The sequence below is a fragment of the Clupea harengus genome, chromosome 6 (genome assembly GCF_900700415.2).
Source record: "Clupea harengus chromosome 6, Ch_v2.0.2, whole genome shotgun sequence".
Classification (NCBI taxonomy): Eukaryota; Metazoa; Chordata; class Actinopteri; order Clupeiformes; family Clupeidae; genus Clupea; species Clupea harengus.
Window position 1 is genome coordinate 29,384,116 of NC_045157.1, and position 25,746 is coordinate 29,409,861.

Consider the following 25,746-nt stretch of genomic DNA (forward strand, 5'->3'; position numbering starts at 1 on the left):
GCAGTACACTAATACCTTCTGTTCTCCATCTGCTCCTCCTCTCTTGAATCTAGTGTTCTATTTCAACCTGTCATCTTGATTTGGTTGACCTTGCTTTTCCTTCCTAGCTTTCTGATAAACTCCACATCTTTCCATGCCATAATTGTAGAGTGCCTTACCCAGGAGATTCCATCCTTCCAAAATTCCTTTAAAATCATCATTGATGCAACTCCATTCCTTGACTTCAGAAGCCCCTAGCCATCTAGTATTTGGTTTCTGTCCACCGCATTTTTCTTTCCTAGTCTGTTTGACTGTCCCTGCCATTCACCTGCTGCGTGATGTCCACCATTCTGTGCAAGTGTGCCAGGTCATCCTTACATGCCATTATCCTCCATTATCACAGCGTTTATGTTTTTATTTATGTCTGACGAATGCCTATGGTGTTACCATTTTACATGGCTTAAGTGAGCTTCCAGGTCAAGGGATGTGCAGACATTGACCCCGTGGGTTAAAGGTCGTGCCTAATAACTTGCAGAATGATGGACTAGTGAGCTTAGCTAATCCATGATTGTTTGCTGCATCCACCTATTGACCCAGTCTCTGTCCAGCCTCAGAAATGGAGTGTCTGCCCTGACAGAGATCGGCGAGCCTTGAAATTACCCTCACACTTAATCTGGATCGACTGATGTGTGAGGTTGGAGGTCGCAAAGCCACTCATCGAGACAAGACACGTCTACCATGAAGGCAGACATGCCAAACATGGCTAGAATATCGGTGGTTTTCCATCATGAGAAGTTAAATATCAAAAGGCACATATCTGTTGCACGGGGTCCTCATGCAATCCCAGTGGGTATTGATATCTTTATTACAAGTTGATCTTGTTGCACCCTCTCGCACAATGTCGCATCCATCTTTTTTTTGAAGGGAACAGAAGTCATACCGAAGAGATAAATTCCTCGGAATTGATTCGTCCAAGACTTTAATTATATTCATTCCTGTTGTGCTCTCCCCTGCCAAGGCATCGATCCACGCTAAAGGCAGATTGCATCCATGCTGGCACACATAGCGCAAATAAGGAATCTAATCACACCTCTCAAAAATGTCATGAATCTTTCATCACTATTCAGAGTCGGAATTAAGCTACATGTGGGTGCACACACGTTTTGTGCAGGATTAAGGCAAGCACACATAGTGAGAGCTTAAAATGATTCCAAACATGTATGGCTGGTTTACACTCTGTGTTGCTGTTTTCATATTGAATGTATTTCATCATATAAACTGACTTAAGACACTCGTCACCCAGTAGTGCTGGTATGTGGTTTTATCCATTTATGTACTTAGTCATTTGGAAGTCTGGAAAAAGATAATAGCACTAATGTTCGGATCTGTGTTTGTACATTACACATTTCGAAAGTAATTCAAATCCCCGGTGAGCTATGTGTTGTTTGTCAAGAAAGAGATTTATAGTTTACTTAAATCAGGCCTCTTCCTAAAAAAGAGAAGGCATTTCAATAGGCATATGCATCTTAGTCCAAAGGACTAGAATAGAATGAAATTAAATATTGTTTGATACTTGTGCATGAACAAGGAGAAAAGGAAGCTAAATGAGTGGCAATGCTTCCTGAGCTCCACTGAGCTCTGCCATTTAAACCCCGCTGAGTGAATCCTAAATTCATATGCATGGTCGTATTCCTGTAGGTGCATGTTTAATCATCCTAAACTCATTATATCGAACCCCCCCCTCCCCCCAAAAAAATCCCCATGATCACAATGAGGCCATGAATCATATTTATTGGAGAAGCAATTGACCATGAGGAAGCCCCCTCCAAAATCAATCTAAATCTTCGCTTGCATCCTGAGCAGTCTCTCTGCCAGCGGTCCGGAGCAGAGAGCAGGTGAAATCACCTTGCAGGAGGTTATCGCCTGTAGCGAGTCCAGGCCGCGTTGCGATATTTATGATAAAATATTCCGTCATCCCTCTGGGGGGAAGCCATGTTTACTTGTTAAGGACAGTATTTAGGTCACTCCCTCAATTTTAACGATGGAGGCCGGCTCTCCTGAGTGTCTTAACCGGATGGAGGCTTTGCTACGGTGATTGTGAGGAGGCCCCTGGAACATGAAACTTTAGTATCACTGATGAAGAGTGATGAGAGGTGAGGGAGAGTAGGAGGAAAGCGAGACAGAGAGAGAGAAAGAGAGGGAGAGAGAGACAAGGAGAGAGCGAGGTAGAGATGAACCAAAGAGGCGGTGTAATCAAAGTATAACAGAAGGAAAATCCTCATGAGTGCAACATGAGTGCTGGCGCCCACAAACTCACTAATGCAGAGGAGAAGCAACCGTACAGTAATTACAATAACTCACCACTTGCTCTTCACCAGAGGAGAAGCAACCGTACAGTATTTACAATAACTCACCACTTGCTCTTCACCAGAGGAGAAGCAACCGTACAGTATTTACAATAACTCACCACTTGCTGTTCGGCCCAAACTATTTGTTCCCTGTTGTATGGTTGTAATAACCCTGTTTGGTTGCACACTCATAAACAAAGAGCATTCACAGCATGCAATCAAAGCAACATATTATGTGTTTTCTGAATAATGGCGCCATGCAGCGCTGCACATAAAAGACAGGAATACTGTATGCGGGCTGAGTTCAGTCAGCAGCCTGGCACTTTATGAGTTCTCATCATAAATCCCTCTTCTTTTGTCTCTGCCTCTAATGGTTACTGTCAAGGGCCCTGGGAGAGGACTCTCATCAGACCCTGGCAACCCCTTGCTTTTCAATGTATTGGGAGGAGAGTTACTGGCATGAAGCTAAATCCCGACTACAGCAAGAATTTTGACAAGTTTCAAACGATCTTGCCGATCTGTGCAGTAACTGCTGCTTTCTCTCCCTCCTCCCCCCCCCCCCCCTCCTGTTTTCATACCGTGCTTCTCAGTCTTCCTTCCTATTTATTTGTCTGTCCCCTGTGACGGCTTCCCTGTCAGTGTCTCAGTCTCTGCGATTGGTGGGATGCAAGAGACAGATGTTATGGTAGAAGAGGGGAAAGATGATTTATTCTTCCAGAGTGGCTGGCAGAAAATGTGAAATAGTTGTCCTGGGCACTTATGAGAAGTGCAAAGGTAAAGATGAATGACAGTGCAGCGTTGTCACCCAGCGAGAGAGAGAGAGACAGGCGGGAGGGCCGAGAGGACAGGCTGAAATACGGGGCCAGAGAGAGGCTAGTTGAAGGTGAAGCGATTCATCACTAACCACTTGCCCCCCTTCTCTTGTCACTGATTTGCTCTGCCAGTCATAAATATTGGTGTTGACTGATAGAAAAGAATTCAGTGTCCCTCCCATCTCTCACTCCCCCTTATATAGCTCCTGTACCTTTACTTTCTCATCCACTCACCATCTCTCTCTCTCTCTCTCTCTCTCTCTCTCTCTCTGTCTCTCTCTGTCTCTCTCTCTCTCTCTCTCTCTCTGCAGTTCTTCATTTTGCTTCTCCTGATCTTCTTTTTGGAGATTCTGTTCATCATCCTCTTCTTCGCCTATCAAGATGAGGTGAGTTAATTATTTACTTCTATTAATGCTTCCTTTTTTATCACTTTGCCTGTCAAGCCCTTGTTCATGAAGCACAGTAATATTATGATGTCATTAAATCCTACAATCTCCTTTATTATTCCAACTCGCACTGTATTCAAATTCTCCCAGAGACAGGAGCCGTTGGACCTGACCCTGCTATGGGTATCCATCTCCATGCCTGACCTTGGATTGCTGAATGTGTTTAATGTGTCTCATCCTGAATTCATGAGTCTTGCTCAGAGCTGATTCATAGCGGGATCTTCTGAGGGGAAACCAGGCCAGCTGACATTATTTCAGTGCCCTTATTTATAGACATTTTATTTAGATGCTGGGATTTTTAAATTGAAGCCAATGTATATTTGATTGATTAGAGCTTGTTTTGGGGAATGCATTCAAAGAAGGAGCACAGACTGTGCTTTTCAATATGGGAACGCCATTAATATTAATATATGACAATCCTATTTATAAAGCTGTGTTTTGCAGTTTCGCACCATTTTATTGAGGCCTCCTACAATCCCTGACAGATACAGTACATTACACCATGACATACTTGCAAAAGCCAGCCACCGCTGTAAGCGTCTCCCCCCCACCACTGTATGTGTCTCTGTTCACTGAAACAAGCGCTGTGCTTCACCGAATACTGCGACACGCAAACTAAAGTAAAACAACACCTCGAGCTGAAGATGTCACATTCCCAAAAAAACCTCTTTATTTGTTTATCACGTGTGTTTACTCACGGCTTGTCAGCTTAAGGAGATTGTTTGTTTCGAGCCACTTCTGAAAAGACTGCAGGTGCATTCACAGTCATGCCGTTCCAAATTGGCTGTCTGTTTTTATCAAAGGCATGTCAAACTTAAAAGACCTCTGATAAACTCCATATCAATCACGGGGGTATCTATCCGAAGCACGGGTCCCTCCTTTGAGCCTGCTTGTTCAGCGACCATGTTTAATGCATTCCACCCCAGCCAGCCAGCCCTCTCATGTCTCCATACTGTAAGATCAAGGTTGGAGCATCGTGATGTGTTATGTCACACTTGATTTCAGTTTGTTAGACCTCCATACCTCCACAGCCACACTTTGCAGACACCCCTCTCGTGACATACGCGCCTGTCTAGATCTCCCCTGAGCCCACCAGCACTAAAATAATACCACCATCTTGGGCGTTTTCAGCGTCTTCATGTGTGGCTTTTAAAGAAGTGGATGCATTTGCCATCTGTTTTAGCTGTAGGCTGAGAGTGCGAGCTAATTAGCAGGCTCTTTGCCGCCAGAGGCATGGATGGGAAATTCCTCTGGGACATGCCTTGACTGCGGTAAATACGGAGATTCACGGCGAGCTCCTCCACCGCCCCAGCGGCAGCATCTGAACAGCAGGCAGACGGAGGAGGGTCATACTCCCAATCAAAGAGCCAGGAATCAGGCATGAGTCTCCCCGATGTGAACATGGTCTTGTTTTGTCCCAATTTCAGGAGAGAAACACATTCATGTATGTACATTCATACATGCACTGTGTGTCACAACCGCATTCTTGCCAAGCCTGCCAGTAGGATTCTTAGCAGTGTTTGTGTTTGCAACTTAAAGAGACTTCTTTTTTTGTTCAGTGGAGACTCCAGAGGCTTGCTGTGTTTATTCATAACCTGCAGATGCAGTATGTCCAAGAATGTTGATCAGTTTGCTAAATTCGTGGCTGTTCAGTCTGAATGGGTACTGGGAATAGGTTGGAAGATGTATTCACCTTACATAACCACCTGAAACATCCAAATACAAATATGCCAAAATTGTGTGGACCATATGCCTTCAGCACCAGAAGATGGAAGATGGAGCATGACAGACATAAAATGACACCTTTAATGTGGAAAGAAATGATACAGGATGCATGGTATAACCATTTTGCTCATTTCTATCCCTTGCCACTGGGGTTCATAGAACATCACTTCAGTTGATCAGATCAGATCATTTTCTTTGCTGTAGGACATCTCTGGTCAGAGAAACTTTCCCTTCTTGATGAATACATTCTCTGTGCTAGGGGAGTAAATGTTGTGTAGTATTTGAATATTTCCTGTCAAATAAAACAACAAATGAGAACATTCAAAATGAAGCAATTAAACTAAAAGCAATGTTATGAAACTCAGTCCTTTTGATCAGGGGCCAGTCTTCCATTTGATGCCTGTTTTATCTCTGGAAGTTTGGAACTAGCGTATGCCTCCTCTGACATGTGTGAGGTCTTTTTTTCACTCACGCGTGGCGCGTGACTGAAAAAAAGACCTCACACATGTCAGAATTCAGCAGAACTGGGCACATTAGACTTCACTCTAATTGGCCTTCAAAGAACCGACAGACTGAACACAGAGTTGATAAAGGGATGATTGGTTAACCAGATGTCCATCCAAATGTAAAGCCTCTAGCTATCTTATGCTATGAGATGCCAAGCCTCCTAAGGCATCTACTGTAGGTGGCTCTTCATGGTTCCTTCTTTGGGAAAATAGGAATCAAAAGCACCACTCTTTTACCCATGGAAACCAGAGCAACAATATTTTATTTTTTCCAGTGTCAATAAAGTTGAATATTTTACTTTCACATGCTCTGGCAATTTTAAGAGGTAAACTAACTCCCTGCCTATTACCAAGTGCAAAATAATTCAGTTCTTTTTTGTTACATTGAAGCAACAACACGCACAAAATGCATAATAGTCCTTTTTTATAATAGATACAGATCGATATCTGAAATTCTCCTTTTTCCTTGCTAGTTCTTTTTGAATACACGGAATTTAAGGATTTCAGAAATGCTAATATATAATACATTAATTCATTTTGTCTCTCTCTCTCTCTCCCCCTCTCTTTCTCCTTCTGCCAGATATTTTACCATTCTGTACACTTTAATGCCATGATACTTAACATCACCAGTGTGAACAGATAGACAGAAAAACACAGATAACAAGATAAATAACACAACACCAGACAGTGAAAGAAACAAGTAATAAATGAGCACATGGTCTGCAGGAGGAGTCTCTCTCTCTCTCTCTCTCTCTCTCTCTCTCTCTCTCTCTCTCTCTCCCTCTCGTCTTCCTCTGCTCCCCTGGGTGGGGAGGACATGTTGACTCTGACGGTGTGAATCAGCTCAAGGTCAGAGCCGCTGGGAGAGAGAGAGAGAGAGAGAGAGAGAGAGAGAGAGAGAGGTTGAGGAGCATGGAAACTGCTGCCTCATTTTTTTCTCCACTCCTCTGCAGTCCCTTTTCAACCCGCTCCTTTTGTCTCCATCCCACTGCCATCCTTGAGCACAGTGTAGCTCATGATGGCACAGATGGTGAAACAGGCATTCATCTCTGAACTCTTTCTTTTCTGAGGTTTTCTTTCTTCTGTTAGCTTTTCTCTCTGTTCCTCTTACCAAAACTTGCTTTCTTTTCCATAAATGGCTCTGAGATAGAAACCAATACATAGGAACGTGTCAAGTCACCTACGCTCCCAACCCTACGCGGCTTTATATAGATGTGCCTGCACTATGGAACCATGCCAGGCAGCAAGCCAGCCAGTAGCAGTTGAGATTTGAAGAGAGATGTGCCCACCATTTTACAAAGTTTTATTTGTGGTCTGGGACTTCAGGAGCCATTGCTCAGATAGAGATGCAGCAGAGGGGCAATGATTAATTTGAAACTGTGCCTCATGCTCTGTGCATCAGAGAAGACAGAGAACAGCCTGCACTGATAGTAATTGATTGGAGATATGAAGGGTCCTGATGTGTTGTTTTATTTAATGCAGATGTTTGCATGATTTCCCCAACCAGCCTTTCATGAGCAATGACTACTTCACCGTGAAATGCAGCCCGGCTGTTCTATCACACGGATGGAGGCAAATCCTCTTGGTATAAGCTCTGATTTGTTGGTTTAAAACATCTATTTGTTGCATTTACCCTTTATCTTCATCCCTCTCTTTGCATCATCATCATCATCTTTTCTCTTTACTCCCTCCCTCCCTCCCTCCTTCCTTCCTTCCCTCTCACCTTCCGTCCTCTTCTTCAGTCACTCAGCCATCTCTTACATTTGCCTTACTGTATTCATTTCCTTGGTGTCTCTCTGCCGCTTTGAATAATTAATGGCAATGCCTTGCCTGGTAGACTGGGAGACACAGCAGTCTTGCATTGACTTGAATCTAACACCACACGCAGCCTGCGCTCTCTCTCTCTCTCTCTCTCTCTCTCTCTCTCTCTCTCTCTCTCTCTCTCTCTCTCTCTCACTCTCTCTCTTCCTCTCTACACACACACACACACACACACACACACACACACACACCATTGAAGTCACCAGTGTGTTCTCCAAAAGCGGGTCAATCTTTAATGATCTATCATCCGCGGCCCCTGTGAGAGCTTCACGGAGAGATGGGGTAATATTAAAGAGCTGAAACACACTGCAATATGTACGCAGGGTGATTAATGGTTTAACGGCTGCAGTGCTAATTTCCAGACGCCTTAGATCACTTTCATTCCTTTCATAAGCATAAGCTAATGGCCTGGCTGTTCTTTCATATGAGAGCGTTAGTTAGAGTGTTAATGGCAGGCCTCACTTGAGTGGACACGTAGGAGTGACACTCACTGAGATGAACCCAGGGCCATGGCGGGTGGGGGGGGGGGGGGGGGGGGATCTGTACTCAACCCACCCCATCGAAGACATGGCCTCAGGGTAGGAGGTAGAGGCCAATGTATAATTCAGCTCACACTTGAGCAGTGTTTGAGTGGGTTGCAAACAGTAGTGATTTACTGGAGGGGGTGATCCGTCTTAGCAGGAGCCCGCAGGGGTCCCGGTGGAGTGGCGGCGTCACTGCCACAGCCCTCCCCAGACGGCAAGAGGAACCAATCAATCGCCTATCCCTCTGTAACTACAGTGAGCCTGGTCAATGATGAGAATCAATCTGATTGATTGATTACACAGGCGTGTAGATGCGGTCTCTCTTACCCTTGTTTTGAAAGTTAGGGGGCATCGTTTGGTACAAATGTTATTGTAACCTAACGCTTTGCCCAGTGAGCAAGGTGTCAAGTATTGGAATCGATATGTTTGTAGCAGTTTAGAAAAAAAAGAATCCAGTGTTGTAGTAAGTTGTATCCTACGTTACGACACTACAAGTCTCCATTTTCAGTTCATTCATTCTGAAAAGCAGAAGGTCACAGCAATTTTGCCATTGCAATTCAGGTAGATTAACTGAACCTTGGCAAGGAAAGGTCAAAAGTATTGCTGTAATAAAATTGTGTTTTTTGCCAGGCCATCCAAAAATGTAATTAAAAGAAAAAGCGAGTCTTACAACTTGAAATGTAATTTTTGTAAATGCATGAAAAGATTGCAAACAAAATGTAAAATTGAGGGCGACAGATACACTCACCCATTTCTTTTGGAGATAAATATGTTAGTTGTGTTAATTATTGAAGGCAGTTGGTGTGAACAGGCCTAATAAGCTAATAATATCTACTCCATTAAGCTGCCTTTGGGCGGACTGAAGGCAGTCACCTTTACTTTGCCAGATTCCCTTTGTTGCATGCTGGACAAATTCGGTAAAAGAGATGTTGATTACTCAAAGGCCCGAGCCTTAGAGACTTATAGAGAATTGGTCTATTAGTAGAAAACCCATGGGGAAATGTATACATTTCATCATCATATGTGTGTGCAGTGATGTGTATAAGTTACTGTTGCTGTTTGCGGAGTTACAGGTTGCAGGGTAATAATGAGGCCTGTGGTTATTTTGGCAAACAGTTAGATATGATCCCTCTTCTGAGGCTCATATAAGATATTTGGGTATAGATAGATATATACATGGTTAGGAATATGCATTACTAAAAGAGAGGTGCACACAACCTAAAAGATATTGAAATATTATCAACAAACTGGTTCAAATATGGTGAAAGAAATGAGAGAATTAAAATTTCACTAGTCTTGCAAATATGTCAGTTGCTACATTGAAAGATGCCTTTGTACAAATTGATGTACTGGCACTGGCACTGGGGTAAAATTATGTAGAGACAGATTCGTAGACTGTCAGCAACAAGAAAAGTCTCTGTGTAAATACAAAACAGGCGACACTTTAAGCATCTATCCATTCAGTGTAGTGCATTTTTCTTTTGTGGCAAGACTGCATTTTCCAAGGACTTTTCTTTCATGGTGGACTGAATGAATATAACTGTAGTTGTTGACATGTACTTGACTCTGAATATGTTTTTCGAGAAATCAGAAATAATGTGATGGAAACAGATTTCTTCCAAGCGAAATTGCTCCTTGTGATTCAGATAAAAGTCAGCATGATGATTGACATATCTGTGCGTCAGCCATTGTTTCTTCAAATCAATTCATATAATTGACGATGGCAGCAAGATAAAAATGCCCATTTTACTAACTAGTCATTTCAGACAGTTCATAAAACTTAGCTAGTTTAGTAAAAAATAAAAATAGAAATGTGTTATTGCTTTGAAGACCAATTGAACAATTACTTTGCCAATAAATGTTAGGTTAGAAAATATGACATTTGCCCAATATAACGTGACTTATGCACCATGCCAACTTGTGGTCTTCTATCCGAATACAGATGGACAGATTCGACATCTCTGTACACATCCAGTTGACATATTTGGTTTGCTTTATATAAATCCTCATTGTGTTGTCTATGAGACTATACTTCCCTCCCAAAGTAAAATACGGCACAACTATCTTAAAACTGAAATGGCTGAACATGTATTTTTTAATAAAATACTGTGAGTAAAGCTTGTTTAAAAACCTTGACCGGAACATACAGTAACTGTGTGTACTCATTGTATGAAGAGACAGCTAGACTGTGTACGTAGGAGTAGTGATATGGTAGCCGAGGGAAGAATGGATTGGCACATCAGTGAAAAAATGAGTCTCTAATCAGTTATCATCAATGAAGCACAGCTATGACAATGAGGAGGAAAAGCATTGATCTTTTATAAAGAAAACAAGGAACATATGATAAGTAGGTCTGCAAGGTTAGTGCTGTTATGCATGCAATTGTCTGGAAATAAGACATGCATGGACCATATCCATATATCATAATCATATTTCCTGTAGCCTTTAGAAGGTAGAAGGCAGTCACCCAATCTCAGCATCAGAGGTATGACATGCAGTCTCAAGTGCGAGGATGATGAGGTGTGCAGGAGCACATCTGTTGATGTCGAGTGAACAAAGGGATGAGGGTTCTTTGATTGACAACACCGGCGTGTTATTCATGCCACACACAGCAGCTTTCTGACACTAGAGTTGTACAGAGACATCATTATCTGTATCTGTATCTGTATATGTTCAACCAACAAAAGCATCCGTCTCTGTATCTGTATTCTGATAGAAGTCTGGAGGTGGGCGTAGTTTATAGAGGTTCTAAGTCCCGGTTTGATGTATAGGTTGCGGGGGTTTGAAAGAATTCCAGCTGCCACACCAGGCTTTTGTCTTCCTAGCTCCCGTTTATGAAAGCCTCCTCCTCCTCCTCCTCCTCCTCCTCCTCCTCCTCCTCTATGCGAGAGGTTCCCTGCGCTGGAAATGGTCAGCTCTCAGCCCACTGCCTGCTGTGCATTGACTCCGTGGGGTGTGCCTACAGAATATAGCGTTCACTTTTCCATAATGTGTAGTAAATGAAACAACTAGTTAGTGAAATCCAAATCCCTTGTTGCAAACAAAATGGGCATTTTTATCTTGCGGCCATCCACAATGATGTGAATCGATTAGAAGAAACAATGGCTGACGCACAGACATGTCAATCATGGAACTGACTTTTTTTTCCCCAGAATAATTACAAGCAACTTTTGTGTAGAAGAAATATTTGTTTCCATTGAATTATTTGTGCTTTTCCGAATAATGTATTCAGATTTGGGTACCCCATCTTACACACACCTTTCCAGAGCTGAACTGCACCAAATGTTCAAAGCAGGATGATATGAAAACATCAAAGTGCTTTTTGCCCTCCTTGTTCACCTTGATTTAAACTCTTGACCTGAGGGAAAGACATGGAATTTACAGACTGAGCATCCTATCTCTAAAATGATCCCCTTATAATATCTTCACACCTCTCAATAGCTGTGTTACCATACAGTAGTCAAGCTTGCAGAATCTTCAAACAGCCAACATACTTTCAAGGCAGACCATGGTAAACCTGTATTTCGGGCCTCATCAAAACCGAGAAAAGTGAGAAATAGGATTGCTGTGCCAAGCGCTACACCTACCTGGGCCTCCCCTCCCCTCCCCTCCCCTCCCCTTCCCTGATCAAGAGCGCACACTTCACTTCCAACAAGGATTCTGTCTCAGGGAGGGATTCGGAGGAGCTGAGAGAGAGAGAGATTGCAACGGCGATAATGACTGGACAGTTTGGCACGTCAGGGGAGTCCGTGCAGAACCTCTCTCTCTCCCTCCACGTTAGCAGCTGACAAGCCGACAAATCGCTCCACTCGGAGTCGATGGTGCCGCCCACTGTAGCACACCCTCATCCGCTTATCCACATTCCCTCATATTGTAATGATTTGTTTCCCTCTCCTCTTGTTCGGGCTCCCACAGATTGATCACCACGCCCAGAAGGACCTGAAGAGAGGCCTCCAGCTCTTTGGCACGGAGGGGAACATTGGCCTCACCAACGCTTGGAGTATTGTGCAAACTGATGTGAGTCCTATTTTTACACCCCGCCACCTGCATTGGGAGGGATTAGCGGCAGGGAAACAAATGGATGAGGAAGTGCGCACGCTGAATCACAGCTACGTGTGCCAAGAGACAGTGGCTGAGGCCGGGAAATCATTTGGCTTACTGTTAAGAACACTGTGAAGTGACAGCAGTAGTTTCTTTAGCATGGTACCTTTGGCCGTAGTAACTGAATAGTGGTTTGGAGTGTAATTATTTGTATTTGTGTTTTCAGACATTTTCTAATTTCTACATGGCAAATCAGAATGGTGGTTTAATTGAATATGTTTTCCCTTGAGCTCTGACTATCACACAGCCGCTCGCCTTCTTAAACTACATTAAATCACTTCTGATTCTCATTAGCTCACTCCTCTTGTAGTGCAGCCAGTGAAGTCAGCTCCTTCAAAAGCACAGGTTATGAACTTTCAATATTGTCCCCCTGTTCTGCACAACTTTGAACACTGCCTTTAATTAAGAAATGATTTAGCATCTACGAGCTTTTGTAAGCTTTTTCATGTGTAGGCATTGGAGCTTCAGTTTTCATCTTGCTCATTGCATATCTATAGATTTTTCCACTTGTGTCAAGTGCATTACAAGTGCAAGGACATTACATGGGTGCATAACATCATTATGTTCGTATTGGTACACTATGGTTATGTTACACAACCTGGTTAAAACAAACATGTATGGCCTCGCAGACTCATTCGAGCAACAAGACAAATGGAAGCACACTTTTGGTGTCCCCTGTGAAATCTTGTTTGTTCTGGCTCTTGTTTGATGTACTGTTCTTTGTATTATTCATGAAAAACCCCCTGTTTTCCTAGCTGTAGTACGAGTCAAGGAAGGTGAAAAGAGAGAATAATGATAAAAGTCTATGTGTGTACGTTTGTTTGGTATGCTTGGTGCTCGAGTAGAAGACAGTAAATCTTATCCAGCCAGAAGGATGCAGTTGCTGGAATAAATAGATCTTGGTAAAAGGAGCCTGGTTATTCTCTCCAGGAAGCCAGCACATATCAAAACAACAGCTTCCATGCAAGTCCATATCCTCTCTGACGGGAAGCATGGAGTTTGAGTGTGGAGAGAATTGTCCAAGTATACCAATGACAGAGATACACTCAATAAATAAATAATTTGATGGAAGATGTGCATGTCTGTAGGAATCATAAATATAGGCTTTTTAGCAAGTACGGTGCACTTTGCTGTTTGTAGCTACAATGCATTTGTTGTAGTTCCACCAAGAAAACAGGATTGGGTGTATTTACGAAAAGCCTTGAATATTCAATCCCAAGCAGAAAAAACCTCCTAAATCTGGCATCCCAGACAAGGATTAGATAGGATTCTGTTTGAATGCATGGCTGAATATGCTCTCCTGGGGATGTTTTTTCTTACCAGTTTTCACTCATCTTTTAGCATTGCGATTACAAATAGCATTTTCAAATGGGATTGGAGAAGGACTTAACTCTGCACAACACTAAATATTAGGCATGTCTGTTAATGGAAATTTTCTAGAATTTTCTGCATAAAACCAAATTCAGCAAAAAAACTGCATATCTGGGTGGCATGTTTATTTATTTTGATTCAAACCAGCCCCCCGACTAAGCCAAAACAAAAACACCTTATTTGCTGCAATCATCTCTGGCTGTTTCAGTTCCGGTGCTGTGGCGTGACCAACCATACGGATTGGTTCGAAGTCTACAACGCGACTCGAGTTCCTGACTCCTGCTGCTTAGAGTACAGCGATAACTGCGGCTTGGAGAACCCGGGCACATGGTGGACAGCGGTGAGACCCATCTGCCTTGCTTCTCCCCACCGACACAGACACAGACACAGACACAGACACAGACACAGACACAGACACAGACACAGACACAGACACAGACACAGACACAGACACAGACACAGACACAGACACAGACACGGACACGGACACGGACACATCTGCCTTGCTTCTCCCCACAGACACAGACACGGACACATCTGCCTTGCTTCTCCCCACAGACACAGACACGGACACATCTGCCTTGCTTCTCCCCACAGACACAGACACGGACACATCTGCCTTGCTTCTCCCCACAGACACAGACACAGACACATCTGCCTTGCTTCTCCCCACAGACACAGACACAGACACATCTGCCTTGCTTCTCCCCACAGACACAGACACAGACACAGACACATCTGCCTTGCTTCTCCCCACAGACACAGACACGGACACATCTGCCTTGCTTCTCCCCACCGACACAGACACGGACACTCATCCACTGACATGTTCTTCACTGTGCAGAGCGCTGTTTACTCTCCTGTATAACCAATCTGCTATACTTGTTATGCCATAGAGAGTTGGAATTCTCCAGAGTAAATGTACCTTCAGCATCTAGCTGACAGGTTTAGGGTATTCGTAACTGCACTGTCCCCAAAGTGTTTGCATTATTCATCACTCAGAGAAATACACTCAAATACACTCAGTGCTTTAGTCCAAATCATATCTTGTCATATAATCTGGTCTGAACATGTGAGGACATGGTGCAGTATGGTTTGAGACTGTGGAATCCATTTCGTGTCCACATGAAAGATTTAAGAGGGCCCTGCATCTGGCCCATCGCCAGAGGAGCCAACACGTCCTCACATGGACTCGAAATGACTGAGCCGCCGCTGCCGCCGCTGCCGCCGCTGCCGCCGAGCCTGAGGTCAGGCATTGATGCTGCCAGAGGCATTTAGAGGCTTTCAGCGCCATTATGAGGCCGGCGCTGCCGTGAGGCTGCCTTAGAGAGAGAGAGAGAGGGAGAGAGAGGGACAGCCTCGGCCACAGTAACCTTTTAACCAGAGTCCATTGGTCTCCGGGTAATGAGAACATCCATCTTCTCTGCCTGTAGTTTTCAGAGGGAATTAAGGAGGAGGGTGGTCTGATAAATAATGTAGGTAACATGGTTTGATCAAAGAGCAACAGAGAAGCCATATGAAATGTCGTCTGAGTTTCAGATTGTTTTATCAAGATGTCTCATGCCAGCTGTAACATCTCTTTTTTATGGGGCGGGGGACGGGCAAGACAGTTGTAACCCAAATATTGATGTATCCAAGCTGAGACACTGTCAGAAGTCACAGAGTACTGTAGGGGAGTGAAACTTATGTGAATATTTACATACATCCCCCAGTGTGTGTGTGTGTGTGTGTGTGTTTATATAAAATCCCCAAAAATGTAAGTGGCATCTAAAAATCTAACTGAAAATTCTCTGTCTCGCTCTCTCCCTGTGTGTGTGTGTGTGTGTGTGTGTGTGTGTGTGCGCGTGCGCGTGCGCGTGCGTGTGCGTGTGCGTGTGTGTTTGTTTTTGTGTGTGTTCATACCCACAGCCTTGTTATGAGCGGGTGAAAGGCTGGCTGCAGGAGAACCTGGTGGCGCTGTGGATTTTCGCGCTGTGCACTGCACTCACTCAGGTACACACACCGTGGTCAGACAGCGAGAATCAATGAGCTTATTGATCAGGCAGCGAGTGATGACAGCTGATGGACTGATGGAGCCCTCTGGATCAGCGTGAAGCTCACTGTGTACTGTCTGTGTGTTTGTGCAGATCCTAGGACTGGTCTTCTCAATGACCATGTTCTGCGTGAAGCTCACTGTGTACTGTCTGTGTGTTTGTGCAGATCCTAGGACTGGTCTTCTCAATGACCATGTTCTGCCAAGCAGTGAAAGTGGAGACGTTCTACGCCTAGAACAGAGCCGTTCCATCCCATGGCAACGAGCTGCAACATACACCCCCCTGGAACCGGGAGGCATCAGACATCGATTCAACCTAACCTTCTTTTCTCACTGACTTCTTTTTTCCTCATCCATTTCTTTTACACATCTCTCCGTCCAAACACCATGCCTTTGCAACATTTCTATGACACGTGTAACCCCATTCATTGCAAATGGAAAATGCCAGAACAAATCATTAGACAACCTTGGGCAAGAATCACTCTTGTGCAAAATGTTCAATGTGTGATGGAATACATATCTAACAGCGTCTCTAGTTATAAGACCTAAGAGCAGTTTGTATTGAATCACCAAGCCAACCCTGTGAATTGCGAACTCAGGGGTGTTAAAAGACTATCAGTGGGAAAACAACAGTACACAGTATATCGATGTACCTGAAAATGATAAGGTCTATAATCTTTTCGCCATTTGTAAATCTATCAATGTATGTACCTCGTATTTCTTTCTGCCGAAGCACAACAGTAATTTATTGTTGGAGATTGAGGGGACCTACAGAGGGAGCAAGTGTCAACAGACGCTCCCTGCTTCCCGACTCCCTCCGTAAATGAGGTTATAGCACAAACCGTGGTTGCTATGTTATAAAAAAAAACACAGCCTACGATCAGACCAGGGGGTCTAATTCCCTGACAACAGCACAATTATTCCAGTGATTAAAATAAAAAGAGGGCTCAGAAACATCACACATGGAGTGAATCACATTGGGAGCTATCAGTCAAGCCGTGATGAAAGATGACCAAAAAAGCTATGACCTGGTCTTTGGGTCGAGAGAGTGTGGAGAGTGAATTCTCAATGTAGTCGATCAAAGGAGGGGTCGATACGAATAGGAGCTCTCTTGAGCTTTGAATGAGTATATATATGTGATGTTTAGACAAGGTGTTCAGTCAGCACAAACCCAGATATTGGGAGCGTACAACCATGAATGTAAATCAAGATGTGCCAGCAGGTGTGCAGAAGGAATGGGTTTCCTTATTTCAAGCTGAATGTGGAGACCTGGGAATGACGGTCTGTGTTGTGTACTTCTGAGCCCGCCTCCCAGACAAACATCAAAGGCACCGGCATCATGCTTTGGGCTGAATCCAGTCGGGCTGGATGTGAAAGAATGAATGGCAGGGAGAAAAGAGGATAGAGACAGAAATACAGGGAGATAGAGGGAGTTGTGTGTGTGTGTGAAATACAGGGAGATAGAGGGAGTTGTGTGTGTGTGTGAAATACAGTGAGATAGAGGGAGTTGTGTGTGTGTGTGAAATACAGGGAGATAGAGGGAGTTGTGTGTGTGTGTGTGTGTGTGTGTGTGTGTGTGTGTGTGTGTGTGTGTGTGTGTGTGTGTGTGTGTGTGTGTGTGTGTGTGTGTGTGTGTGTGTGTGTGTGTGAATTACAGGGAGATAGAGGGAGTTGTGTGTGTGTGTGAAATACAGTGAGATAGAGGGAGTTGTGTGTGTGTGTGTGTGTGTGTGTGTGAAATACAGTGAGATAGAGGGAGTTGTGTGTGTGTGTGAAATACAGTGAGATAGAGGGAGTTGTGTGTGTGTGTGTGTGTGTGTGTGTGTGTGTGTGTGTGTGTGAAATACAGTGAGATAGAGGGAGTTGTGTGTGTGTGTGTGTGTGTCTGTGTGAAATACAGTGAGAAAAAGGGAGTTGTGTGTGTGTGTGAAATACAGTGAGATAGAGGGAGTTCTTGGTCTCTGTGTGTGTGTGTGTGTGTGTGTGTGTGTGTGTGTGTGTGTGTGTGTGTGTGTGTGTGTGTGTGTGTGTGTGTGTGTGTGTGTGTGTGTGTGTGTGTGTGTGTGTGTGTGAAATACAGGGAGATAGAGGGAGTTCTTGGTCTCTGTGTGTGTGTGTGTGTGTGTGTGTGTGTGTGTGTGTGTGTTGGCATGATGTGTGTGTACCACAGCATTTGTGAAGGTGCCGTAGCCCTACAGGAGTCACACTTCCACGCCGTGTCTGAATCCTCAACCTCTGGGGAATCGGGCTAACAGGCAGCATGAAAGCCAGCACAGGCACTGCAAAGGATCTTTTGGAGAACCAGAACAGACCAATTAAAATGCAGCTCTGGTAGGCAGAGACAAGGTCATTTGTACAGACAAGTGAATATCAGTACGTCTCCAACCGACAATGTATCCATGTTCTTATGATGGCGAAGACTTATAAAAAAAAATATAGCCACAAATAAAGGTTTTCTAATAAAGTCTGCTGTGCTCGTCGTAATTTAGTTTGAAGTGAATTGTTATGGAAAATTCTGAAGCCTTTACAGAGGCTCGTGCATGACTGCCTGCCAGCATCAAAAGCCTTAACATCCATTATTTTCAGAATTATGGGCTGCTCTTTGTTGAAAGGAAGGAGAAGAAAACTAGGAGTTCATTGCTAAAAAGAAAAATGGTAAGATGGTCACGCACCTCTCAACAACATGCTATCGCGTCGAAAAATATTAAAGTGGTTTGTGTGATTGCCAGTGAATGTGCATACATAATGGATTTTCAAGGCATGACAAAGGCCTTCAGCAAATACGGGTTTTTTCAACTGCAAGGTAAGAGGTGACATTTTGCTGGGAAAAAAAGCTGCTAGATCTTGCTGCCTTGAATTTGTCTTCGGAATGACCATGAGAATCTCGGAACAGAACAAAACGACAAAGACAGTGTTTCTCAGTATTCTAATGAATTCTACACCACATTGCATTTTTTTATGTAGTGCTATTTCATATCTACGCCACCTCAAACTAAATATGAAAAAAACTTGAAATGGCATCTTTAATGTGTACGGTGACATGCAACAGAGTGCCGAAGGTGTAATAGATTCTAATGGCCTTGCACTGAAGGACAAGATTATTCCCTCCAGTGGCACTAAAACAGGTGATAAAATTATATGGCATCAGACCTAGAGTGCCTTGGTGTTTATATCAGTAGGCTGACTCAAGCACCACAGCATCCTTCCCCCCTTGCAGTGAGTGTAAGCATATGAACCAGCCTATAGGGTCATACGCTGCGGTCAGAGAGAGAGATTTAAAAGCACTGACATGCCCCTGAAGGTCCACCTTTGGTAATGGCAATGGCTGGCGGGCAGAACTCACTGAGCGTTTGAAACAGAAGCCAGAAAAAGAAGAGGAAGAAGATGATGCAGGTGAAAAGTAGGCTTTGTGTTAATACTCTCTCTTGGCATTTATTGGCATTCACGCACAGTTCCATTCACAGTTGGGGGGTTGGGCACATTAAATAAGCACAGGTGTGTTTTCAAGAATATTTGCAATGGTCTGTGGCCCGGAGTGGTTATTTAGGTAAAGAACCCCATGGAGTCAGCTAATAGGCAGTCATATGGGGATAGGTGGGCACACTTACATCAATTGTCTGGTCTATAAAATGTGGCTCTTCAAAAGTGGTGGGATTTGCATAAATACAAGGGAACCTTGGTGCCTTCTCTGCGTTTCACAAGCCATCCTTGCTGACACTGAGCCCTCTGTGGCAAATGGAAATATCGATGGCTTTGTATCAAAGAGGAGTGACATTTCAATTTGAAAAATTCATGACTGCTGCTGAGATCAGCTTTGCGCAAATACATCACCTGAATACAGATTCCATCACCTGAATACAGATTCCAAATGAGAAGTGCTTCTGCTCCTCAGTCCTCCTCTATCACCCCCACACCTCCACACCTCTCTCTCTCTCTCTCTCTCTCTCTCTCTCTCTCTGTCCTCCTCTATCACTCCCACACCTCTACCTCTCTCTCTCTCTCTCTCTCTCACTCTCAGTCCTCCTCTACCATCCCCACACCTCCACACCTCTACCCCTCTCTCTCTCTCTCTCTCTCCTCCTCTATCACCCCCACACCTCTACCTCTCTCTCTCTCTCTCTCTCTCTCTCTCTCTCAGTCCTCCTCTATCACCCCCACACCTCTACCCCTCTACCTCTCTCTCTCAGTCCTCCTCTATCACCCCCACACCTCTACCTCTCTCTCTCTCTCTCTCTCTCTCTCTCTCTCAGTCCTCCTCTATCACCCCCACACCTCTACCCCTCTCTCTCTCTCTCTCTCAGTAAGGCATCAGTCCCTCTCTGTGTTCCCTTGCTCTCTGTGTCACCCCTCTTTCCCTCTAGTCGTCTAATCAATAATGTATTCCATCGCTCTTGCAGGCTCTTTCTCTCTCCTTGTTAGTTCAATAAAACATACTTAGATTTCCTACGTCCCTCACCCTGCATGTGTCTGTGTGTGTATGTGTGTCTCTAATGCCAGTTACAGGTCAGGCCTTTCTTTCCATCACAGCAACACTAGACTGATGACACCACGCTCCGGGGTGCGTCTGATCCACAGGGAACAAAGCCACATCGACCCAAGGACCTAAACCTCGGTGCACACGTCTGTGCTTGGGCAGGAGGTGTGATTGATGATAATGTGTTGTGAAGTTAGTCAGTCAGTCAGTCAGTCAGTCAGGGTATACATATTTCAGTGTGCTCAAGTGGGAGAGAGGGGGGGGGGGGGTATGGATTGGATGCAAGAGTAAGAATCGCAGGTTCAGAGCTTATGTTTCTGACATACAGTGAAATAGGAAGGATTGTTGACGCACAAAGTCCAACATTTTCTTATTTGCCAATATGGCACTACCCTCCAGAAATGAATAAGTGATCCATAAAATAAGTTATTTCAGTGCTCTTCAGGGTGATCCAACAGAACGTCTGATTCATTCGAATAAACCGTGCTTCATTATTGAATCAGAATTCTAAGAAAACCCTGAAGAATTAAAGAAGGGCACAGTATTATTTAATTATTTCCAAAATAACAAGAAAAATCTCATCTATTAAGAAAGAGGTCTGGGATTAGCAAGTTATTAAAGAAATGACAGTGGAATTTCTTACATTTGGTTCTTACAATGTTCCATTTGCAATTACCCATGTAGACCTAATTACTTGAGTTGCTACTGTACTCCTGCATCACCGGGGGACGTTAAATGACTATATTCAAACCTGCACTTAATCATACACTTAGGACACCGAGTTGTCGACAAACCTTGCATATGATGTGCAGCCTATGCGTTTAACGTATTGATAAAGTTTCTACTTAAAAGAACATTTGCTCTACTGAATAAATTCAAACTAATTTTGGCACCATTCTGTCTCCATCTAGTGGCGAAAAGAGCTCTTTGGGCAACGAAACAAAATCTCTTATATTTTAGACCATATATATAATTTCCAGGATAATCTAAGGTTATTATAGTTGCTAGAGGAAAAAAGTGTCTGTTTGTAAAGGGCCCCGTATTCCGTGTTGGATATCAAGTCAAACTAAGATCGCTATATTTATATTTTTCAGAATTTAGTGTTTTAGGTTTATTCAAGTTGTCAAGTTGAATGTACAGGCAACAGTGGGAATTCATTGATCACATCAGCGACCCTGACCCTCAGGACAACTGAATTTGATCATGATGCTGCAGGGCATATTGAGCTAAACTATTTTAATAAACAGTCTCCTACCAGCAAGGCAGACATTGAATAGATACCAAGCTGTAAGCCTGAGGTTTGAAGGGCTGTGAGCTTCGGTCTAATTCATTTCTCTCCTGCAAGAGCAGACGGATGTTATCATGTGCACAATTACCCTTCACGTGGAGCAGTTTGCCCCAGGGGCCTCTTTAGACGAATCCAGAGCTACCTTATTTTCCTGGTTTCATCCCTCATTAAACAACTCCATGCACACAGCAGTGTACAAGGCAACAAGCAATAACTTACGCTTAAAAAAAAGAAAAGAAAGAAGGAAATAACTGCAGAGATCTCATGGGTGCAGCAGACATCCAAGATGGTCTAGTTCCTGTCTGTATGAGGGCCAAGATGGTCTAGTTCCTGTCTGTATGAGGGCCAAGATGGTCTAGTTCCTGTCTGTATGAGGGCCAAGATGGTCTAGTTCCTGTCTGTATGAGGGCCAAGATGGTCTAGTTCCTGTCTGTATGAGGGCCAAGATGGTCTAGTTCCTGTCTGTATGAGGGCCAAGATGGTCTAGTTCCTGTCTGTATGAGGGCCAAGATGGTCTAGTTCCTGTCTGCACGAGGGCCAAGATGGTCTAGTTCCTGTCTGTATGAGGGCCAAGATGGTCTAGTTCCTGTCTGCACGAGGGCCAAGATGGTCTAGTTCCTGTCTGCACGAGGGCCAAGATGGTCTAGTTCCTGTCTGTATGAGGGCCAAGATGGTCTAGTTCCTGTCTGTATGAGGGCCAAGATGGTCTAGTTCCTGTCTGTACGAGGGCCAAATGGCCAGAACTTATCTATGCTGAGCAGAGGGTCCACTGAAAAAGTGTGAATCTGTGCTTGGAAACCCCTTCTTCCCCCTTCAGAAACTCAAAGTGGTTACCAGAGCTGATACACGTCAACTCTAAATGGGCTCTTAGACACATCTAGTCTGCAATCCTCCATACTTTTGAAATCTGGGATTGGGTACAACGCCTAGCCTACATCTCTTACAAAGCAGTGATAGATGGTACAATAAACCAAACCACATATTGTTTAGAGGAAATACTGATGCAAATTTTATTAAAAGAAACATCACAGACAAAGAACAAACAGAAGGAAAACAAAAAAAAAAAAAAAAAAAAAATCACTAAAAATGTATTTCAACACCCGTTCCATTCTGCACCAGCCAAAATAACCCTCCTGTGATGCTCACCTATTTCCCACAACGCACTTTCCCCCCAGGGCCATCAGATCGATGATCAGGTGATATTAAAGCTCAATCCACCATGGTGAAACCTCCTCCTCCTCCTCCTCCTCCTCCTCCTCCTCCACCCTGATGCTGGGTCTGTGGCCCTGCCTGCCATCAGAAGTGCCTGTTCCACTGCTGCTTCCACACGCCCACCTCCCAGACGGTCCTCCAGGAGCGCACAACCCACCCGGGGTCAGGTGTTTTTGACAGCATGTATGTGTATGTGTGTGTGTGTGTGTGTGTGTGTGTGTATATGTATGTCTGTGTGCGTGTATGTCTGCGTGCGTACGTGTGTGTGTGTGTGTGTGTGTGCTCGCGCACGCACGCACGTGCGTACGCAAGGTCCTGCGTGAATGTGTTACAGGGAAGCTTTTGAGGAGGTTCGTCTCAAAATGGAGTGGGACACATGCACACAAACACAGAAACACATACGCGCACACACACACACACACACAAACACGCACGCGCACACGGTGGCTGTTTTTATTTATATACATGTACAGAGCTAATCAGGGAGCAGCAGCAGCACTAGTGGATGCGAGTGAGCTCCTCCACGATCTTAATGACCTCATCCACTGTGGCCTCACGTTTCATCCCACTCCCGTCGTCAATCTGGGGGAACAGCACAACAGAGAGAGAGAGAGAGAGAGAGAGAGAGAGAGAGAGAGAGAGAGAGAGAGAGAGAGCTCAATTACATGCACGCTTTTAGCTGAAGCAACCAATCCAACCACGCAACTGCCAGAGAAATACATGCCCAGAAACGGTGTAGATGTCATTCCAATTACCATCCGTCCGTGTAGGGATATTTCATATGCACAGATCGTATTAAGCAAGTTTATTTATTTCGTATTGTGTGCTTGGTTTGAACTACAGCCATATTTTCCCCTCTTGATTGCAATGTGGTTGCCCCTAAATAAGATCAAAGGGGGACAGTATGATACAATGTTCCACTTCTAGAACACAAGGGCATGCACAGTACACATGAAGGACCTCTGTGATGCAGACCCAGCCTGAGAGTCATTTCAAACTCCGCCTGGGCCATCAATCTAGCCTCCCTCTGGGAGTTCCGTGGGCCTCACCTGTAAACCGCCGACCACCTCCTGCATCTTGGCTCGGCCCAGATCCAGGAAGCTCTCGATCAGGTCGCCGTCGATGAAGCCCGTGGCCTGCTCCGTCTTGCGTTCGGTGTGGAAAGACCTCCAAGTGCAGAGAAGTTAAGAGAAAGACACCAGAATACCACAGGAACACAGCATACAGCATCTTACAATAAAGAGATACCCTCCGACAGAGCAGGTTATTTTGATATTAATATTTGTATGGAAAGGATATAAGCTGTGCTCAATCTTGCCCACGCTCTTGATGACCTTGTTAAGTCTGTTCTGCAGATCTAGCAGCAGACTGTACCAGCTCTCAGACAAAGATGTCACCAGTCCTGAAACACACACAGACACATGCAGAGATAAGGCGCCCGCTGCGATGTTTGCCTCGGAGGTGATATTAGGGGGGGGGGGGGGGGGGGGACTTGTTGGCTTGTTGGCTGAGCCTCACCGATCATGCCGTTGACGGTGCCAAACAGCACGGAGCCTTGCGTGGGCGTGGAGCTCTCGCCCAGGTTCTGCAGCACCAGGGAGCCGTGGGAGAACACGTTGACGAACTCGCCCAGGTGAAACACGCCCACTTCCTGGAGGTGTTGGCGCTCCTCATCTGTGGTGGCAGCACTGGGAGCAGAGAGAGGGAGGAGTGAGAGGAGGGAGAGGAGGGAGGAGGGAGGGAGGGAGGAGGGAGGAGTGTGAGGAGGGAGGAGGAGGGAGGGAGGAGGAGGAGGAGGGAGGAGGAGGGAGGGAGGAGAGGGAGGTTGAGACGAGTCTATCTGACATAGTGGAACTAAGCTGCAGTAATTCAATCGGGAGTCGCACAAAAGCCAATGACCAAATGCAAAATGTACCCGTCTTTCTGACAAACAAAGAGGTTAAATGTACCTGTCTTTCTGACAAACAAACAGGTTAAATGCATTCTCTGCCCCCAGGAAGTTGTCATCATCGAGGATCTCGACAGCACTCATCCAGTTGGGGTTGAAATCCCGTGCGATCTTCGAGGAGAAAAGACAAATGTACAGAGTTCAAGCAGGGTTACGAAAAGACAGAAAGCTCACATTGGGCCCTATTTTGACAGTGTTAACAACTGGGGTGAACGGCCGGTGTGAACGGCCGGTGTGAGCACATGTGCACTGTTGCACAAAAAAGCGAGCTGTAAAGGTATTAAGTGGACAGAGCTTGGCCGAAATGAATTGTGAAAGGTTTGGTTAAAGCCGACCAATAGCATCAAACTGAATGCATCAGACGAGATTACAATGTAAGAAGATGGTTATATCGCCACGAGTTCTTGACAGTGTTTGCCTAGAGCGCTTTTACAAGGAATAATACAATACTAATAATCCAATGCATTGTGTTTTCTGGGCAGGAAAGAATGTGTTCAATGTTCCATGGACACAATGCTAATGCGTTTGTGTTTTTCGCGGCCAAAAAGGCAATGTGGTGTTACATGGTTTCATAATAAATGAATGTGCATTAGGAGGCATAGAATGCGTTCTGTCTATGAATAAGGTCTGTTCCACCTGGAGCCCCTTAAGTGACAGCCTGTTTAACTGAGCATTAGCTCAGCGGGAGGGAGAGAGTGGACATAAAAGGTGTTCATTTGTGTCTCTAGCGACTGGTGAATATCTCATGACGTCAGTATATTTACACAGAGCAGCAGAGAAACAACATATGCCATCATTATGTATTTACATCATGGGTGACTGTTGACTGAGCAATTCATTCAAGTCGGACAAGACTCTCTTCCCCTCCTCCCCTCTTCCCAGACGTTTGAGTCCCTTTCAAGGGATTTAACCTTTTAAAACGAACATCTTATTCTTTTTAAAAAGTCGGCCAGGATATGGGTTAATGCAATTCATATATTTCGTATCTCTCATATATCCTGGAAGTGAACACACAACACAGGTTTGCTCCTGCTTCCGTGCCCACAGAGAATATGTAGAAGAGCCACTTTTCAAAAAAAAAAAAAAAGGAATGTGATATTTTTCGCCGGATAGATAAATGTGACATGGACAGTGATGGTTTGTGATTGGCACACTCAAA

The 25,746-nt window shown here is 44.5% G+C and overlaps 2 protein-coding genes across 2 annotated transcripts in view; one reads left to right on the forward strand and one right to left on the reverse strand.

The window, feature by feature from the left end:
- Window positions 1-16,624, forward strand: part of tspan4a (tetraspanin 4a) — a 47,334-nt gene extending 30,710 nt beyond the window's left edge. The window contains exons 4-8 of the mRNA XM_012817248.3: window positions 3,451-3,525; window positions 12,077-12,178; window positions 13,842-13,973; window positions 15,542-15,625; window positions 15,833-16,624. Of these exons, the coding sequence (XP_012672702.1) occupies window positions 3,451-3,525; window positions 12,077-12,178; window positions 13,842-13,973; window positions 15,542-15,625; window positions 15,833-15,901 (462 nt within the window). The 3' untranslated portion in view covers window positions 15,902-16,624. The remainder of the gene's footprint in view (window positions 1-3,450; window positions 3,526-12,076; window positions 12,179-13,841; window positions 13,974-15,541; window positions 15,626-15,832) is intronic.
- A 5,788-nt stretch (window positions 16,625-22,412) lies between these two features.
- ddb1 (damage-specific DNA binding protein 1) overlaps window positions 22,413-25,746 on the reverse strand; it is a 19,007-nt gene continuing 15,673 nt past the window's right edge. Inside the window, exons 23-27 of the mRNA XM_031569692.2 lie at window positions 24,589-24,698; window positions 24,158-24,327; window positions 23,939-24,041; window positions 23,689-23,812; window positions 22,413-23,221 (exon numbers count right to left, since the gene is read on the reverse strand). Coding sequence (XP_031425552.1) covers window positions 23,138-23,221; window positions 23,689-23,812; window positions 23,939-24,041; window positions 24,158-24,327; window positions 24,589-24,698 — 591 coding nt within the window. The 3' untranslated portion in view covers window positions 22,413-23,137. The remainder of the gene's footprint in view (window positions 23,222-23,688; window positions 23,813-23,938; window positions 24,042-24,157; window positions 24,328-24,588; window positions 24,699-25,746) is intronic.